General features: G+C 43.4%; 1 protein-coding gene across 8 annotated transcripts in view; it reads left to right on the top strand.

Annotated features, from left to right (window-relative positions):
• The first annotated feature begins 346 nt into the window (after positions 1-346).
• The window catches only part of CACNA1B (calcium channel, voltage-dependent, N type, alpha 1B subunit), a 305196-nt gene continuing 291221 nt past the window's right edge, over positions 347-14321 (top strand). For all 8 annotated transcript variants that reach the window (XM_010571032.1, XM_010571027.1, XM_010571030.1 and 5 more), the window contains exons 1-3: positions 347-690; positions 2897-3002; positions 9530-9669. In XM_010571032.1, coding sequence (XP_010569334.1) covers positions 431-690; positions 2897-3002; positions 9530-9669 — 506 coding nt within the window. In that variant the 5' untranslated portion in view covers positions 347-430. The remainder of the gene's footprint in view (positions 691-2896; positions 3003-9529; positions 9670-14321) is intronic.

Below are 14321 nucleotides of genomic sequence, written 5' to 3'. Positions count from 1 at the left end.
GGGCTGGGCTGGGCACGGCGGAGCTCTCCCGCGGCGGGCACGGCAGCAGCGCAGCCCCTTCCCGGCCCGGAGCCCCCCCCGGTCAGCGCGGAAGGGGCCGCGCCCGCCCTGCCGGCCACCCCGCCCGCCCCGGCCATGAGGTCGGGCCGGAGAGACGGCACCTGTGCGGGGAGGTGAGCGGAGCCCCGGAGCCTTCCTCCTCCCCCGGGCAGCCACAGCGGCGGGGAATAGGAAGGGGTGGAGGAAGGGAGAGGGATATATATATATATACACTTTTTTTTTTTTAAATATACCTATATATTTTACCGCGATCGATTCCGATCCCGCAACTGAAGCCGCCGGAGGGAGAAGTGCTGCGCGCTGTGATGCGTCTTCCTCTCGCCTCGGCTGCCAGTTTGGATTGTAGCGCCCGGCTCCGTGCACTGAGAGAATGGCTCGGTTTGGGGATGATCTGCCAACCCGCTATGGAGGTGGAGGGCCGGCCGGGGCTGGAAGAGGGAGCAGCCGGCAAGGTGGCCCCCAAGCCGGCCAAAGGATGTATAAGCAGTCGATGGCTCAGAGGGCCAGGACTATGGCTCTCTACAACCCCATCCCTGTCAAACAGAACTGCTTCACAGTCAACAGATCCCTCTTCATCTTCAGTGAAGATAATGTTATACGGAAATACGCCAAGAGAATAACAGAATGGCCATATCCTTTCAGGGAGGGTGTGTGGGCATGGTGGGGAGGGGGAGAGGGAGACTGGGGGGAAGAGATCCCTGAGGCAGCTAGGGATGAGTGTCTGGTGCTAATGTAGATGTGCGTGTGTGATCCAGTGTGTGTAATGGGTGTGTGACATGGATCCGTGTGTCCGACATAATGTACGGCTGTGTAGCTGGGTATCATAGGAAATTGCTTCTGTGGGAATGATGGAGTGTGCTCTTGACTATGCCAGGGATGTGTGTAAAAGACATACGTGCATTTCAGTGTGTGTTTAAGCTGTGAGATATACAGTTGCACAGATTTACATTACCTACAATTTAAGGCAAATGCAAAGGGTTCTGTGAGAGTCATGCTAATGAGTCTTATTTCCATCTTAGAGCCTTTCAACTCTTCTTTCTCACTCTGAACAGAAGGAGAAACGTGGGATAAAAAATGGTGACACCTTAGCATTAAAGCTGCATTCATAGTAGGGACGTTGATAGCCAAGGTACCTTGTGAATCCCATTAATACAATCATTGCAGCTAGGTTTTTAGTACATCACCTCCTGAATCCATTAGAATCAACATGAATCTTGTCACTTTGATTAGATGCTTAGCCTAAGCTTAGGCTGTACTAAAAAAAAAAAAAAAAAAGAAAAAGAAAAAAGAAAAGCTCTGTGGCAGAGGGAGGCAGTAAGTGGAGAGAAGGATCATCTGCTGTACTGGGAAAGGGGCAGATGCCTTCTGTCTCAGAACCAGCTCCCGGGCCAAGTGAGCTGCAGAGATCTTCCTCAGAAGGGGGCTTTGCTTCTAGTGATGTTCACAGTGGGGTTGTAAGCCATAAGAAAAGGGAAGCAGACTATTTGAGGTTACCAGGGAGTAGATATAGTGTGTGTGTGTGTGTGCGCGCATGTGCGTGTGTGTACAGGAGTGCATTACACTGGTGACCTCACGGGAGCTGGTTGTTTTCTTTTCATTTGATATCACACACCTATTAATCCTCAGCTAACAGCAGCAAGGCCTCCTCCCAGCCTCCTAGCAACACTTTCAATTGCCACAGAGGCCAGCTCTCCTTCAGGCTTCCCCAGTTTTCACTTCCTGAGGGGCTAGCAGGAAAAAAATACACCAGTAGAGTGAATGCACTTCCCGTGCCCCTGAACACACACCCATATTGATCTTTCTGTCCCTGTTACAAAATCACAGGGATTGCTGTCCTTCCTCACCCATTTCTCCTTCCCTGCATTCAAGTCTGAATAAACGAGCTCCAAAGCTCCGGTGGCAGGCAGAGCATCGCATTTCCTGCAAGGCTAGACGCAGTCTAGCCCTCTCCGGTCTCTTGGGCGACTCGCCTGCGTCTTTCTCGTGAAGTGTGGGGAGGGGACCCACAGCTCTGCGGAGTCAGCGGGTTCAGCAGAGCCACCAGCCCTTCCCCACGCCGGAGCTGCGGGGCGAGCTGCCGGCCGGGCGGGCTGAACGAGCGGAGCCGCCCGCGGTGCTGAACGGGCGGAGCTGTCCGCGGTGCTGAGCGGAGCTCTCCGCCGCCCTGGGGCCCCGCCGCCGCCCGCGGCGCGGCTCCGCCCTGGGAGTGCAGGGCTCGGCACGGCTCTGGGATAGAGACGACGGGGAAAGGCAAGGGGGTACCTAGTGTCGGGTTTGCCTTCTTTCCCGTGAGATCTTTTCCCTCGTACTTCCCGGTAGGGCGCTGGCGATTTTAGTCTCACCGGGAGTAGGCATTGCAATCTAGCAGTGGTTCATGTTTTGGATCTGCGTAGACACTCTAAATAGAACTTTTCTAGCCCATCGCTTATTTACACTATGCGCTTAAGTTAAATGACAGGGAATTTCTGAAGAACAGTTCAGCAGATGTCATTCCGCTGTATAATCTATTTTGGGGCAGTTCAGCTTATCAATCTCATTTAAAAACAATAATTATTAATTGCTTTTTGTTCCCTTTGGACCTTTTGCTTTCTTGCTCCCAAATTCCTTGAGCAGCTGAGATTCTAAGTCACTAACTCTCTCAAAGAAGAGAGCCAATTTCCTACTTTTCTTCCAAAGACACCCCAGAAAGAACTGAGGAAGTCAAAGAGACTAAACAGCTTTAAAAAAGATGAGACATCTTAGAATGCTCAACTAATGTAACCGCTTAAGTAGAAATGGGATTTGGATAAGGTTCTCCTTGTGTGGTCTAGTGTTTTCTTTAACTTCTGGTCCCCACGCCATTTGAATACATGATTTTAGCTACAATCATAGCCAATTGTATTGTGCTGGCCCTGGAACAACATTTGCCGGATGGAGACAAGACACCTATGTCAGAGAGATTGGTGAGTTGTATACACTTATTTACATTTTTTGTATTCAGTCTAATGCAAAAAGCAGTCAGCCACTCAGTGTTGTGAGTGCTTGTATCTATTTTAAAGATCCACATGTAAACAAATGGGCATTGACCTGATAATCAGAAAAAAATAAGTCAGTGACAACAAGTATAACTCTAACCTCCCAATCCCATCTTCACAAGAATGCTTCATCACTCTAGCCAGCCCTGCCCAATTGCAGGAGAAGAGATGGCCCTTACATTATGATCAGAAGAGCAGCAAACTTAGGTTGTCTATAAACCAAGACAGGAAGGGACTGCCAAATGCTCAGAATTATCTGTAGAATCAAATGAACTTCTGTGATATTTTCTCAGGAAGTGGTAGAACAGAGTAACCTTTTAGGTTCGTATGTCTTTCAGCTATCTTCCTGCTACAGCATATATCAAGGACCCTACAAAGGAAACTTTGGGTTTAGATGATTACACTTCCCTTCCAAAAAAAGAAACCGACTTACAGAGGAAAATAATTTACCTGCAGGCTTTATGGTAATGAGCCCAATTACCTTATTTCAAAAGAAAATATAAGAATAGCTTTAAAATCATTCTTCCATTTATCATCACTGTAGGAAAAATGGGTAATATTTGGTTTGATTTTTCTCCTGCTGTTAATGATCTGGAACATCTTTCATGCCTTTCATGCATTAATCCCGGTGCATGTTCAAAGGATGAATAAATATGGATCCATATGTGTTTTACATATAGACATTAAATTATGCAAACAAAGATAATATTAGGCTTGCTGCCAAAAGCTAGAGCCTCTGAATGCTGGTTGTTACAGTTTCAAAGGTGGTCCATACCAGTGGGCAACTCTCAGTCTTATTCTTCAGAAACAGGAAAAAGTGTGTAAGTGACAGATCTAGAAAGAGTTTCAGGGTCAGCTAGTTGATATTGCCTGTTTGGAAATGGATCCACCTACATTGTGTTCACTTAGTGCCTTTCCGTTTGAATTATTTCTACTTAGGAAGAGGTGAGGGAAAAATTTAAGAACATGCATGTATGTTGATCTTTCTGTCATTAAACATGTCTTTGTATGTTTTGGGATTGGCTAGCAAGGCAAGCCTGGGTTTGTGAGCATAGCACAGGTTTAGACCCAGGGTAATGATCCAGCTGAGGAATTACCTTCCGTAGTTAAGAACATATGGACTAGTGAAGGGGAAAAGTAGTTTTGTGGATGTTCTGGCTTGGTAGGTATGGTTAGCACACAGTTTCCATGTTCTTCTATATCCCTAGATTTGTAAGGGGATCCTAGAGGCTTTTTATTGGTCCTTTTCCCCATTGTATTAATTTCATTTTACAGGACCCAGTACCGCACACACAACTTCAGTTCCTGCCCAAATCATTCCCAAGGGGGGCACTGGCATTACCACTGAATATTGTAAGATAATGGTATGAGTTAAGTGCACAGTCTCCACCTTGTTGGCTCTGCCTTGGTGATGAAGGAAGAATTAACCCCTGATTTTTGTCCCAAACACCATTGTGCAGCATTGTCTTTGATCCAGACATTCGGAAGTAATTTTAACTACAGCACATTTGTAATACTGAAATATAAAGGGGTTTATCATAGAATAACACTAAGAATATTTACAAGCCATGAAATATTTTCTATTTCCAACATATGCTGGAAAGATTAAGCATTGTGAATAAGAAGAACTGTCTTCTGGTTTTCCAAGTGAAACCTCTTTAGAATGCTCCTGCCACTTCCACAAACTGTAAGTTGTTCCATTGAAAATGTTACAAATCTGTGCTAAACCACAGCAGGCAAACATTCCCATACATTTACAGGCTTGTTGAGCCAAATTATAAGTCCGTGCAGAACAACAGGTGCTTTATTGCTGTGTTTGGCAGGAATGGAATTTCCCTTTTTTGGTTAATGATTTATGGATATACCTTTCCTTCTCCTGAGTTTATTAAAGTCTCCAAATTGGAGTGAGGGCTCATCACTGAAGAGTGAATCAGATCTTAAGGGTATGAGATACACATCACAAGCCTTTTATGACCAGGAACTGTAGGCAGACCTGTTGAAGGAAAACCAAAGCTGCCCGGATACTTTGTGCCACAGATACAAAGACAAAAATGTTAAGATTGTCTGTTCGTTAAAGCTGAGAAAAAGAGGGAGGAGTCCATACAAGTATTTTCATGATTTTTCTCTTCTAATCAAAATTTTCTTCTATGTGTCTCCCCAGAGACCCAAGATATGATCCTGCAGTGCAATCTCACTTGGCTGTTTTCTGTGCTCGTGTTACTTGTCAAGCAGGGTTAATTAAGCACATGGGAAGAGCAAGTGATGTGTCAGTATATGCAATGTTTCAAGAATTGGAATGGCTGAGTTATGAATAATCTTTCTCTGCCAATTTTCTGCATGTAGTTTGTAGCACAGAAAAACATTACTTGACTCTAGGATAGAAATTCTGATCAAAACCAGGGCTCTGAAAAAACACCAGTTTGGTGGTCAAAGCATTTAGTGGTGAACCGGAGCATTGGCTTCAAGTCCTTGCTCTTTAGACAAGAGAAATAAGCTCCTTCTTCCACTAGCAGCAGAATGACCTACACCCTAGGTTCTTGCCTGCTCTGAGCTGGGAGTCTCTCATGCTTTGGCTGCTGGAAGTGTTTATTTCACATCAGTAATTATCCACTGGAACAGAGATGCTAAAAACTTGCTACTGTCCATCTCAGCTGAGTACCTTAGCCAATAGGTTGTAGAGTCCGTCTCTCTCTGTCCCAATAAATATTGCATTGTTTGTACACACTGGAGTGATGCCAACTGAAAAGATGCTGGGGGAGTTGTACTGAGTGGCCCAGAGCCTGGTGTTGAGAGCTCCAAAAGTAGGAATGTGAACTTCACATCTGAGCCCTGAATGGCCTTGCAGGTAGATGCCCTGCTTGTGATGTTCTTGGCTGTCCAGACTGAGGCACACTTGTTCTCTCCCTGTCTCCTTCCTAATTTCTCAGTTCTTCATGAGAAGCTTCAGTAGACCATAGGTTTGTCCCAGCCTGACCGTGACAATATCAGAACTTGCAGGACAGGAAATCTATTTTCTGCCCTGTTCTGGGGCACACCCTGTTTGAGGACACCAGTGGGTCTGTAGGATGTTCGTCTGCATGTCACTGTAGGGCTCTGAGTGTGTGGCTCCCCTGCATGTTTTTGATGTGAGGGCAGAATATAACTTTCCTCAGCTACTCAGCATGACAGCTCTTGCACTTTACTAATGGATTTAATTCTTTATCCTATCCACAGGCACTTCGTGCAGTCATATGCGAGCTGTTCATATTAACCTTTGCATGAACAAAGCCTTACACACCCAAACCTATTAAGGCTGTCACATCCAAAGGCCAAGGAAAGCCACTAGGACATGGACTAGGAATAGTAATGACTTTCCAGACACAGAAGTTGTTTCTGATCTGAAACATATTGATTAAATGCGTGTTTGGCCCAGTCTCAAGCTTTGCTGTGTCCACAGCAAACAACCTCCTGGCACAGCTCTGGCTGCTGCCCAAATTCTCCACCCTCCTTCCAAGCACACACACTGATACTCATTATCACCTGCTTTCCCACTCTTGAACCCAAGCAGCAACACAGCCTTCTGTCTGAAGGGGGCTGCAGGATGCCCCAGCAGCAGGATTTCTGAGTCAACAGCAGTGCCATTTCAACACTGCACAGGGCATGTCACTCATGTCCTTGCCCTCCAGCTCCTTCCATTACACACAGTCATGTGAATCCTTTTTTTCAGCAGCAGGTCCCACTACCTAATGGGGCATAAATTTTATTTTTCATCCCGTTGTTACTGCCCTGATTCTTAGGCTAAATCAGTGTAAATTTAGACAGGCTTTAGAAAAGACCCTCTTTCTATCCCCTGTTATTTCCCCAGCTACTCCCTGCCAACCCTACAGATCACAGTTTTTCTTTGTAATAAATACCCAAGCCCATCTGTGAGTCTTCCTGCTTCCCTAGAAGCTGACAAGAACTTCTTTGACCCAATTCCTAAGAGCTCTGTGTAGTCCTAGCTTTGGGAAGAGCATATTCTATCAAGCCCTTGAGTACCTGATGTCTGGGTCTTTAAAGCTGGGAGCTGTACCTTAATCACAAGGCACCTGACCTAGATTGAGCAAACAGCTGGTAGCAGAGTAGTTATAAGGCTTCCAGGAAGTGAGGGAATAATGAGGGGGAGTGTATATGGGTAAAGGTGTATTCTTTGTGTGTGTTAGAAGAGCTATTTTTAGAGGCATGCTAGTAGTTGTGGGATGAAAATATAGGATGGGCTAGAAGGTCTTTGCTTGCAAAGATTTTGTATACTTGTTGAACTAGAAGGTGTTGTGGGGTTGAAGAGCAGGCAGATGAAGCTGTTAGGGTGCTCCTGTGTGCATAAGGGAAAGCAGGGGAGCAGTAAGGTAACTTCTCCTGAAATCACATGTGATGATTTCTGGCCCTGTCTTCCTTCTTCCCTATTTTCTGTACTGGGTTGGAGTCCTGGGATGCCTCTAGCTCTTGCTGTGGAGAAACTGCTGGAAGGAGAATCTTACTGTAGGATTTCTGTTGAAGGTCATAAAAGGTCTGATGGCCTTGCCTTGTTCCTGCTTCTCTGTGGGTAAATAGCACTGAGATGGGCAGCTGGAGCTTCTCAGTCTGTTGGTGATAGCTTCTGTATCCTTTGAGCAGTGTCAGTGAGGCTCTGTGAAGGGCCAGAAGGCTTGGAGGTGCTGCTGTTTGTGGAAACAGCATTTTCAAGGAGAAGCTAGTTTTGGGTTTGCTTTTTTTCTCCTCCATTTCAGCCAAGGGCCTACAGTGTGAGCTCAACGGTCACCTGCTCTGTTTTGCTGTCTGGCCAGTTAGCGTGTGTGTGTGTGTGATCTGCTTGTGACTGGTCATCTTGCCTGGCTGTAGAGGAATGGGAGATGGAGTTGCTGGGGCTGTGAGGTTAGGAAAGGTAGAGGGGAGTAGACATGACATAGGGTGAAGGATGAAGTATACGGAGGAGCTTGGATCACTGAGCTGTGTAGGGATGCGGGGTGTTCCTTTGTAGGAAACAAAACTTTAATTCAGCCACTGATGAAAAAGCCTGTCCAGAAGTAGTAGTTTCCAGTAGCTTGGAAGCATCTTCAGTGATTGGTGCTTTGTGACTGACTTGCTGAGTTGGGTATACAGTGATGTGCTAAGCATGTAAGCCTCTTTGGGAGGGGTATGCTGTTATACTGGTCTTCTAGGTGGGAAAAACCTGTCTTTCTGTAACAAGTACTATGCCTAAAGCATGGGTCTGTGTGCCAGTGCTGGGTCAGAGTTGAGCAAGAGTTGCCATGCCTGTAAAATTCTTGTGTCAAAACTGCTGCTTCTTGTTCTGTGGCCACAAGACTTGACATTCATGTTCTTTCTGTATAAGAGAACTAAAATCACCTTTTGTCACTAGTAGAATTGCAAAATGTAAACAACTGTGCATCGAACAGCAGCTCATCTCTTTGGCTCTGATGGTCAGAAATGCTAAAGCCACTGGAACAAACATTTCTAATCTCTTAATTTGCGAGTTTATTTCCCTTTTGGGTGGGGCTGCTTTGCCTCCATTGACTTCAGCTGAAATCAGGGTTCTAAGGCACATTTGAAAATTGGTTACAGGTGCCAAAGCTAATTAACATGTTCTTGAAATTGATGCCCGTTACTTGCCCACATCTTTCTTCCAAATGTGAATGCTTCCATTTGGCATTGAATTTGTGTTGAAACTCTTATCAATAAAGTATAATACTGAGGGATCTGGTGCCATAGATGAAAAAAGGTTTAGTAAAACTGTGGAGACTAAGCTTGATTTTTCTCTCTTCTGAGCTAGGACAGGAAGCTGTGATCCCATGGTATGCTTTAGTCTGCACCCTGGGCCTGAGGCACAAACCTTACTGCTTCTGCTGTTAATGGAAGGGAGTGGGGATTTCTCCCTGAATCCGATACACAGTGAAAGAAAAACAAATGAGTCTGCAGCTGTGGAAATTGAGAAGATGGAGGAGAAAGTATGAAGGAAGAACTGATGGAATAAATGATAAATAAATAATTTCCTGCCAGTGTCTGCAAGCTTGCTGTGCTGACTGTTACTCCCCAAGATATCATCTTGTTTCAGTTTCCTGGATGAATTGTAAAGCACGTGTTTTCTTCCATGTCAATAATTACAGAAATATGTGATCTCAAGTTTAAATATACCCTTAGAGCAAAACTTCAGTATTTAAGATTCCCTCCAGAATATTGAGTAAAGGTAGAAAGCATGGGGTGAAATGATCAGAATAAAGGTAAACAGAATTTCCAATGTGAAAAAAATTTGCCTTCAGAGAAATAATAATGAAATTCTTCTCTATGCTTAGTTCCAGTAAACTTAAACCTTTTGGTTTCAACTCTGCTCAGAGAGCTGAAAAAGGCATGAAGTTGGTGCCTGTAGTTTGTATGACTCTTACTATCAGTGCATAAGCATAGGTATCTCCCTGACACCTTTGATTTTTATTCTTTTTCAGGATGACACTGAGCCGTACTTTATTGGAATATTTTGTTTTGAAGCTGGTATAAAAATCATCGCTCTAGGGTTTGTTTTTCATAAAGGCTCTTACCTCCGCAACGGTTGGAACGTGATGGATTTTGTCGTGGTCCTCACAGGGTAAGTGACGTCCTCTGACCCTAAGTTTAAGGGGAACTCCTGCTTTGATTTGTGTTGTTTTTTAACTGTGGATTGGGGTGGGAGTGATTTTTAGTGAAATAGTACTAAAACCCTGCATTTCTGACCTTACTGTCTTTAAATAATGGCTGTTGTGCTGAATGAGTCACTTCCAAAGCACTGTTTGAACCAACTAAAAAGAGGTTTTGAGGGTATTTATTTGTATATATGCTGGCATGTGTCTTATCCAGATGTTTACTGACATTTCTCAGACTCTGCAGGTTCTAATTGCCACTAGGTACTTAAACCTGATTTAAATCTATCTATCTTCTGACATTACAGGATAACTTTAAAAGTCAACATGGAGTGAGCTAACAAATTAAATGCACCCCATTTTTAAGCTCTTGCAACTCAGAAACCAATGAAGTTTCTGTAGGAATGAATTTGGTCTGCTATAAAATAACTTCCCTAAAAAATAATTCAAAGAGGGTGCATGTCTTACAGAGGACAGAGCTGAAAATGTTACCTGTGCATTTTGTACCCTGGTTTGAAATGATATCACTAATTTCTTTCTTGGAAACGCTTACAATGTTTTTATGTTACACGTTGCAACAGTTTCTATATCTATTTATATAAATGTAGTGTAATGCTAGTGAATAATGAAAATACAAACATTAAGTAACACTTACAGCCTACAAATAGTGCTTTAAAGCTCCAAAGGAAATGTTCCAAAGGTCTGCTTGAGGTCCTGATCTTGCAGCTTTCATCTTGGAAGTATTTCAGTTAGTTTTTCCCTCTGAAAACTGCAGTCTGGCTCTTGTTATTAATATGCACTCATTTCACACACCTTCTCTGCTACTGTGTGTGATGAACATATATATTCTTTGGTCTGATTAGTGGCATAGAGTAGGATGCTGTTAGGAAAATGCTTGCATACATATACAGATGTATTCATTAGATACATTATCACTGTAATTCTATTTGCATTCAGTGCACCATGTGATATAGCAATTGAGAGGCCAAAGGGAATTCTTTATGTATTGAGAGGAAGAAAATAAATATGCAGGGCTTGATTCTTCTGCTGCTGGGGCTGTGTATTTAATCAACAGAAACTTCAGTGGAGCCACAAGGAGAATCAGATTTACATACTTGGAAGCATAGGGGGTACCAGGCTGAAAAGAGAATTAGCACAGATGCTACAATTATTCACACCGATGTTATGTTCTGATTCCTAGTTAGCACTATGCCCTTTTGTGTGTTTGTAAAAAAATAAATAAATAAAAAAATCAGGGCCCTGATTCTGGAAAGGACTTTGGCAAGTGCTTTAATTTATCCTTCAGCAAAGTATTCAAGTACATGTTCGAATTCAGCTGACTTCAGTGGTTCTGTACTTAAAGTTAAGGCTATACATAAAAGCTTTTCTGAATTACAGCCATATTGTTATTTGTTTAGGCGTGTTTTAGATTTGGGTTTTTTTTTTCATAAACACAGGCCGAGAATCAAAATAGTTTTGTTTTTGTTTTTTTTTTTTTAAACTGGCTAGCTGTGACTGAGACATTCAAAGTTTTGCAACAGTAGCTGAAACATTGTGTGTGTGTGCCATGCTTGTGGAATCGCAACTGAATGCACGATGCTATAGGTGTGACACCAACATCTTACTGGTGCTGGTTTTATTGTGAGTGCTATTTGCAGTGCTGTTTGATCTCTGAGCATAATTGCGGAATATCGCCTTGATTAGACAGCTGTAATAAGGAATCCTGTTGCCATCTGCAAACATGCGTATTCTTTTGAAGTACCATCCTGTTAACATCAAAGCTGCTGGTTTCCAATGGTGATACTAGCTGGGTTGTATTGAAATTGTCTTGTACATGGACTTCCCACCAGGCAGGCAATGCAGGGAAGGCAAAGTGTAAACTGATTGACATTAAGTCCAAGAGTCATCTCCACTGAGGAAATCCACAGACCTCTAATCCTGTAATTCAAGGGCTGCATTTAGCAAGGCGCCTGTGCTCATGCCAAATTTTTGGTGTCTAGGGGGGCCCTACTGAAAATAACAGGGTTACTCATGTGCTTGGTTAGATAAATGCTTTCCTGAACGTGGGGCTGTATTTCCAAACCCAGTTCATGAGGTGGAGGGACCTACAGTAGAGAAATACTGCTGGAAGATCTGCAGCTTCACACAGGGGATTGAATTAGTGTTTTCTCTGTAGCCTGTTGTGTTTTGCTCTGAATTTCCTAGATTCTTATTATGTTCTTAGCTCACTCCTGTGTTGCCATGGGTCTGTGCTAGAAAGCAGGAGCTCCTCTTCCTTGGGCTTCCTTCACTGTCCAGAAAACCTTTCACCTGCCCGTTGCCTACCCTGGCTCGGCTAGCAAGGGGAAGTCTGAGCAAGGCCATTTCTTGGAGGTGGACATCATCCTGGCATTTTTGTATCGAGACTTTAAAGGCAGGTTGCTGAGGAAGAACATTTACTACTGACAAATCTGGCTGTTTCTCCAGGGAGGGGCTGTGAGGTGGTGACACAAGTGGGACCTTAATTTTCATTTCTGTGGAAGGTATTCTCCGATCTGTGTGTTTCAAAAAATAATCAAGCAGGTTCTGTAACTTATTAGAGAATAATAGAAAAGGACAGCGCTAAACTCGTATTTAATGTGTTCTTATAAATATAGATAAGTAGGACATCAGGTTTTGAAATATCATTTTACTACTCTATCAAAAGCTTTCTTTTGCCATATGTGCAAGATTTCTACTTGAAAATGTTAATTCATGTTTCCCAGGCAGTGATCAGCATTCAGTTCCTAAGCTCAGTTTCACATTGATCTTCAATATCATAGAGGGATTTTGATTTCTCTGTTTTTTCTGTGTAAGCACGAATGGTCAAGAAAATGCATTTCATGATACCACATGCAGAGTTGTGTACTTGCTAATCCTGTTGAGTGCACATTTTTATTAAGGTAAATGGTGAATGTCAGAAAATCTGATCTCACTTTCAGCTTTTAGCTAAAACCCATAAAAGCAAAGAGCAGCTTTGCTCTTGTTAGCTGTTTCCGTAGGAAGAAGGCCAGCCAGTGTCTGGGTGTGTTTTGGAGGAGGCTGTGGGGGAAGGCTCTGCATTTATTGAACTTACCCTTATGTAAATATTACAGTGATCATGCAGTAACCCTTTCCACCTGTTTTTTCCAAATCCACTTTTTGCTACTTAATGCCTGCACACTGCCATTACTGATAAATACATATTTGTTTTATTTGCATGTGATGATGGACATTTTGTCAAAATCAGACAGTAGAACTTGTTAATCAGAAAATAAATTAGGGCTGTGTTATATACAGCCAGGATCAATATCCTATTGAGCTAAACTGGAGTCTAACAGATAGTGGCCCAAAATGGCTTGGTTTGTTGTTCCAGAAAACACTCCCTCAGTTTCTTTCCACAGCAATGCTGTGATGCCTTTTTCTCATTTACTTTCAAGGAAGCATGCTGGTTTGCTGTTAATAAAGGCCTGGAAAAATAATAGATTGCTGCTCCTTGAAGGGTTTTGTTTCCTTTGTAATTTTTTAAGTTATTTCTTGTAAACTCCTCCAGTTGTAGATGAGTATCGAGGAAAGCTGCCCTGCTGTGATGTGCCTGTTGCCACTGTGGAGAGAGACACTTATATTTTATAGCTCCTGCTCATTTTATTTTCACATTTTTGTGGGATTGCATTCGTTCCAGTGATGACATCACCCATTAGCAGCTCTAAATCACACAAAACCGCAATTTCTCAACTAGCCTGGGACTATATGATCTTAATGCACTTTTCCCAAGGTAGGAGTGAAGGGACTTTTTACTTTATTGCTGCAACCTGTCTTGGGGTGGAAACCGCAGAAATCCACAGTTGTCTTGGGAACAAAGTCCTCCCTACGTACAAGCCCCTCAGATGGCAGTGGATGAAGCTATGAGCCTGGATTCAGGGCCTTGAGGGTTCAGACCTGTTCCCGTCGGAGCTCATGGGAAGATTTCTCCCGGTGTCCCGGACTTTGAATACAATAGCCTGAAGAACTGCTGTACTGGGTTAAACTACAGACAACCTCTCTAGCTGGAGCTGGTGTAATGGGGTGGCTGCTGAGGGGAAGAATGGAGAACAAGGTATGGATAAAATGATCCTTATCTTCTTGATTCCAAAAATTCAGATGTCTAGGGATTTTTGAGAAAAAATATGGGTCTGATGGCTTTTAAACTGTGGTCCAAGAGGACTGTCCTCCTTGGTTGTGTTTTGGAACATGTTTATACTTTTGGCTTCATCGTATCCTGGGTAATGGGTCTCATGGTTTAATTGTATACCACAAGAAAAGGTGCTGATTATCCCTTTTTTTCATCACTAGCTACCTGAGATTTCCTTTGGTGTCTTCTAGATTTTGTATAGTAATATCTGGAGAATAATCGTTCCTTTTTCTGCATGCTTATAGTTTTATGAATCTCCAGCATTGCCCCAGTCAGAGATTTATGTTGCCCAGCCTCCCCTGACTTGAGAGCTTTTCTGTGTACCACTGACCTATGCTGTTGCTCTGGTCCTTTCCTAGTTCTAGCATATCTTCTTGGAGGCAGTGACCACAAGCTAGTATAAATAAATGGAACACTTGAAAGGATCATGCTCCGTCCTTTATGGGCAGAGTT

The sequence above is a fragment of the Haliaeetus leucocephalus genome, unplaced genomic scaffold, assembly GCF_000737465.1.
Source record: "Haliaeetus leucocephalus isolate CR32 unplaced genomic scaffold, Haliaeetus_leucocephalus-4.0 Scaffold306, whole genome shotgun sequence".
NCBI lineage: Eukaryota > Metazoa > Chordata > Aves > Accipitriformes > Accipitridae > Haliaeetus > Haliaeetus leucocephalus.
Note: the sequence above shows the minus strand (reverse complement) of the source record. Positions and strands in the feature narration are given on the sequence as shown.